Consider the following 4,793-nt stretch of genomic DNA (forward strand, 5'->3'; position numbering starts at 1 on the left):
TAACACTCATTTGGATTGTCATAGGCACGGAATGATGATCCCATGTTATTTTCGACTCATCAAAAAGCATTCCCTCTAATAATCGAGGAATAAAATCTTTTCAAAGTTCCTTCTTTGGAACTCCAAAACACCACATTTTTAACATTGTGTGTAGCCTATTCTGATTCTTTCAAATTACCCCAACATTATTGCCCACTCGAGTATGTACGGGTTAGCCACAAGTATGCACGTCATCACATATAAAGCAATATATGGTTAACAAATAACACAAGATATTGTTGACGAAGTGGAAAATGATGCTAGCATATAAAGGGAAAACCACTACAAGGGCTCTCAAACCCCAAGAAGAAATTCACTACTAAAAGTTATACAATCTGAATCATACCCATGCCATGATCTTAGACTCTACCTAGTAGAAAACTTGTTAATGTGACTCACAATCAACTCCAAGCCACTTAGACTTTTCAATCTTGAATTCCTTCCACAAACCATGTCCGTAACTCCAAGGACCACCTTGAAGATTTTGATCTACAAAGGAAACATACTGGGATGACTTTGTGGTTTTAATTTTGATCACCAAATAGAAACACTGTTTGAGATTTACTTTTTGTACTCACAGATTGGTGAAAATAGGTTAAGGGATCTTTTGCAGCACGCGACACAAGCTCTTAAACCTCTTTTTGAGTCAACTATTATATACCCTTATGTAGGTAGGGCACAAGTTCCAAGTTAGCAACTGACTTGATTAGAACTCATACCTCGATAGAACGAGCCTCAATTGAGATAGTGTTGAGAGGCTTGTTTTGATCTACCAACATTCAATCAAAGTGTAGTTGAAATTCTAGAGTCTACCTTCTCTTGAACTGGATCTTGGACACTTGATCTTAATCTTATGAATGAACATTACAACTCAAACAAGATTATAAGTTATACAATTTACTGACAACAGTATATTTCAGTGGGTGGTTGTGTAGGGGACTTTCTTTATGCACAAGTATAGTTGACCTAAGAGACTCTGATTATGCTAGAATTAATGATGATTTGATTGTCCATTGGTTCAAGCCAAAATAGGAGTTGGACAAATACAATTAACATGTATAAAATAAATAGAAGGGCTAAATACAGATATGAGAATAATAGAAGTTATATGCTCTCACTGTCACTGATTGAATATAGTTCCAAGATAAAATTATTGTGACTGTACAACTAGTATTTATATAACAACCGTGAACTAAATCTATTATGCAAATGATTCCTAACAAATAAAACAATCTCTAACTGATATTAGTTACAGCAGCAATTACAAGGAGCTGCATTAACTACTACTGTTAACTGATACTTGTTGCACATTATGTTATGGTGATATTTACTGACACAGTTAAACTATTGTCTCCTGGGCTAGAAAGAAAGTGCCACAGTCAGTAGCAATATGGTCACCTGGGACAAAAGGAACCGTCGGAGATGGTAGCAATAGAAGCAGAATCTCCTGCTTTGAGAGGGTTACATGGGTCCTCACACTTGTCAGTCAGTTTCATCATACTTTCATCTATAAAAGGTGGTTTTGTAGGTGCAGGGAGGTGATCATCCTTCTTTGTTAACATCTGTAGTGCCTTTGACATTGTTGGTCGTAATGACTGAATCTTTTGGGTGCACAGAAGTCCGATATGCACCACTCTTAAAATCTCATTCTTAACATTGTCATTAGGGTGATTATGCAACAATAGATTTGGGTCATATAATTGCTCAACTGTCCCTGATCGAAAATGCTTCCATGTCTGTTTTGTCCAAAGAAAAAAAAAACACATGAACAGGAGAGAAAAATAAAAAATAAAAAAAATAGAAGAGCTCAGTTAATTCAACTTTCTTTTTAGAAAAATTGGAGCATACTGAAATCAGGATGCTACCCGTGCACAAAGTTCCCACTTTTACGAGGTCTGAAAGTGGTCAATAATTTATAATAATAGTAGTAAGAGGCTAGATGAAGTTTAAGGCTTACTATTGTGATTAGGTTGTTTAAGCAATCTGATGAGTATTCTATGGTTTTGGTCCTGTTGTTCTGCCTTCCTGTAACAATCTCTAACAGAAGCACTCCAAAGCTGTAGACATCGACTTTCTCGGTCAACTGGCCATGGACTAGATATTCTGGAGGCATATATCCTCTACAAATTCATTTAAAAAAAAATAAAAAATTTATTAGCAATTTAGTACAGTGCTGAACCCAAGCGAAAATAAACCTATAAAATTACAGTGTCTTATCACTGATACATGTTCTTATATTATTGGGCTCAAATATTAGCTAACTACAAAATTCTTAGGTGGATTTGTTGAAAGTTGATATTTGTTTAGAGCCAATTTCTATGATTCAATCAATCAACAGAGAAATGGAATACTTACAGCGTTCCTGCAATGGCAGTGCTTACGTGACTCTGATTTTCTTGCAATGACCGGGCTAACCCAAAATCAGCAATTTTAGCACGAAATTTTGAGTCCAACAAAATGTTACTGGCTTTTATATCTCTATGAATTATTTTAATTATGGAGTTATCGTGAAGATAGGCTAAACCTGCTGTTGTACCCACAATAATCTCATATCTTTTGTCCCAGTTCAGTGCTTTTCCTTTGTTTGGATCTGTTATTTTTATTGAAACAATTAAGAATATATAAATTGTTGATATATATCGTTTACAATCTAGCATAGTGAGACCAGACCAGAACTAGTACAAATGTAAAACTTTGATAATTACCAAAGATGAATCGGTCAAGACTTGTGTTAGGAAGGAATTCATAGACAAGTAGGCTTTCAGGCCCTGAACAACTGCATCCTAATAACCTGACCAGATTTTTGTGTTCCACACTGCTTATAATGTTTACTTCATTGTAGAAATCTTCTGCTCTATGTCTCTTGTTTGAGAAAAGCCTCTTGACAGCAATCTCTCTTCCATCAGGCAGAGTTCCCTGTAATGGACAAAACCCATAAATCTCTGACAAAATATGATGGAAGTGGTTTTGGACCTTTTGGTTAAGGGGAGGTTTGTGATAGACTACCTTATAAACTGTTCCAAATCCTCCTTGACCAAGTTTATTGGCAATGTCAAAACCTCCTGTGGCCTTCTCAAGTGTGGAATACTTGAAGTTCAGGCTAATATCATTAAGTATTTTCACCAGCTTTTCTGCATCATTTGAACCTAGGGAGCCAGAATAGAATAGAAATGAAAAGAACTTGGGTGGTAATTCACTAATTCGTAATCAAAAGGAGGCCATCAATAATGCATTATATAACAGATTGAACTGCCCAATTTTTTTATTATTTGTTTTTCATTTCAATAATATACTAAACATATTCGGAGGCTTTGTAAAGTCAAGCATCCAAAGTGCTTGAACTTGAAGTGATCAAAATATTGATAACATTACAGAATAAGTCAATCTCTGCTACTTTTTCCAACAAAAACTTTTTACCTCTTCGTTTCTTTGCTATACTTCTCTGCCTCCAGATATAAAGTCCAACTGCTATTCCAACTACCAGAAGAACCAGCGAACTTACAATTGAAACAATAATCACTGTTGTCCTACCTGCAAAACTCATCAATAGAAAGTGACCAAGTTTAATACAAAACATGCTCTTCCCTAAAGCTACAAGGCCAGCCCCCAAACATAATGGTTCATTTCTTTGGTAAGTGATTGTATGTACAGCACACAAAAACAATTTCAGTTATAACTGTGAATCATGTTTTCAAAACACAATTTTACCGTTTCACAATTATAACTAATAAACTAGAGTGTGTACAGCAATATTTAACTCAGCATGTACAACAATAATTAAGGATTTTTGGTTACCTTTAGAACTTTGAGTTCCAAGTTCCTTGTTGAGAAAATCTTTGTCTGAGTACCTCATGAAGCAACCAGTGTTCAGTACTCTACCCTCTGACCAAGGCAAGCATTCCAATATTGAAGCAGACGCATTTTCAAAACACACTTCACAAGAGCTTGCATTCAAAGTCCTCCAGCAATCAGCAAGTGCATAAGCTGACTCGTTGACTGCCCCAGGCACAGCCTCCTGAGTAATCGCATGGCTTTTTTGGTGTGGTGCAGCCACAACTGCACTGCTCAAAGCTTTCTTCACTGATTCTTCAAACGTTGAGTTCTTCCTAGTTGTATTCCCACATACAGAACTGTCACCAGGTCCTGTATACTCCTCAAAGAAGCTATAATTCTCGGACCTCAAGAAGCAACCATCGAAGTAAATGCGACCTGAAGTATGAGGAAAGCACTGGGGAAGAGCTGTGCGTGCCTCTGCATAGCATAATTCACAGTCAGGTAAAGAGAGATCCCCAAAGCACTGGCCAAGGCCATAGTTTGTATCTGGGCCTGAACCTGTGACTGCTACTCCAAAACCTGACCCTTGCATTTGTTGGCTGATGTTTTCCATTGTATAAACAAAATTTGAAGCAGAGACAGACCTATTCTGCACAAGTTGGTGGCCACATGTTATTTGGACCATTTGGGTTCGTGGATCTCCGGTTGCTGTTTGTAGTAGTAATGAAGTGTTGATAATTGCTAAGATAAAACATCTGGAAGGGACAGATGAGAAATCTTTCTTCATTTTTCGGAATTAATTGGTATTTCTTGTCACTGTCTTTGATATTGGTTTGATTGTAAGGCTGTTCAACAATGATTTTCAGTAATCCCTCTGGCTCAGTGGCAAGTACGAATATAAAGTCAGCCTGGAAGTATATGAGCATTAAAATGGAAGAAAAGAAAAAAAGGAAAGAAATTATTCAGAAAAAAAAAATGGT

At 36.6% G+C, this 4,793-nt stretch overlaps 1 protein-coding gene across 2 annotated transcripts; it reads right to left on the reverse strand.

The window, feature by feature from the left end:
- Positions 1 to 1,155: 1,155 nt before the first annotated feature.
- LOC115982512 (cysteine-rich receptor-like protein kinase 2) lies at positions 1,156 to 4,793 on the reverse strand. 2 transcript variants are annotated; one of them, XM_031105131.1, is made up of 7 exons: positions 3,835 to 4,793; positions 3,457 to 3,570; positions 3,046 to 3,185; positions 2,745 to 2,955; positions 2,395 to 2,629; positions 1,997 to 2,096; positions 1,156 to 1,775 (listed from the first exon to the last, which is right to left on the reverse strand). In XM_031105131.1, the coding sequence occupies exons 1-7, from the start codon at positions 4,598 to 4,600 to the stop codon at positions 1,434 to 1,436; spliced, it is 1,908 nt and encodes a 635-aa protein (XP_030960991.1). In that variant the 5' UTR covers positions 4,601 to 4,793; the 3' UTR covers positions 1,156 to 1,433. The 2 variants fall into 2 exon arrangements, with proteins under 2 accessions (XP_030960991.1, XP_030960990.1); XM_031105130.1 differs by having other exon boundaries at positions 1,997 to 2,159.

Source organism: Quercus lobata, chromosome 3 (assembly GCF_001633185.2).
Source record: "Quercus lobata isolate SW786 chromosome 3, ValleyOak3.0 Primary Assembly, whole genome shotgun sequence".
NCBI classification, from domain to species: domain Eukaryota; kingdom Viridiplantae; phylum Streptophyta; class Magnoliopsida; order Fagales; family Fagaceae; genus Quercus; species Quercus lobata.

Excerpts from the sequence above, each read along its gene's own strand:
- LOC115982512 (XM_031105130.1), bottom strand. The coding sequence starts at position 4,600 with ATGAAGAAAGATTTCTCATCTGTCCCTTCCAGATGTTTTATCTTAGCA. Across the intron at positions 2,160-2,394 it reads ACTGCCATTGCAGGAACGCT|AGGATATATGCCTCCAGAAT; the intron begins GTAAGTATTCCA and ends ATGAATTTGTAG. Across the intron at positions 1,776-1,996 it reads TAAACAACCTAATCACAATA|ACATGGAAGCATTTTCGATC; the intron begins GTAAGCCTTAAA and ends TGGACAAAACAG.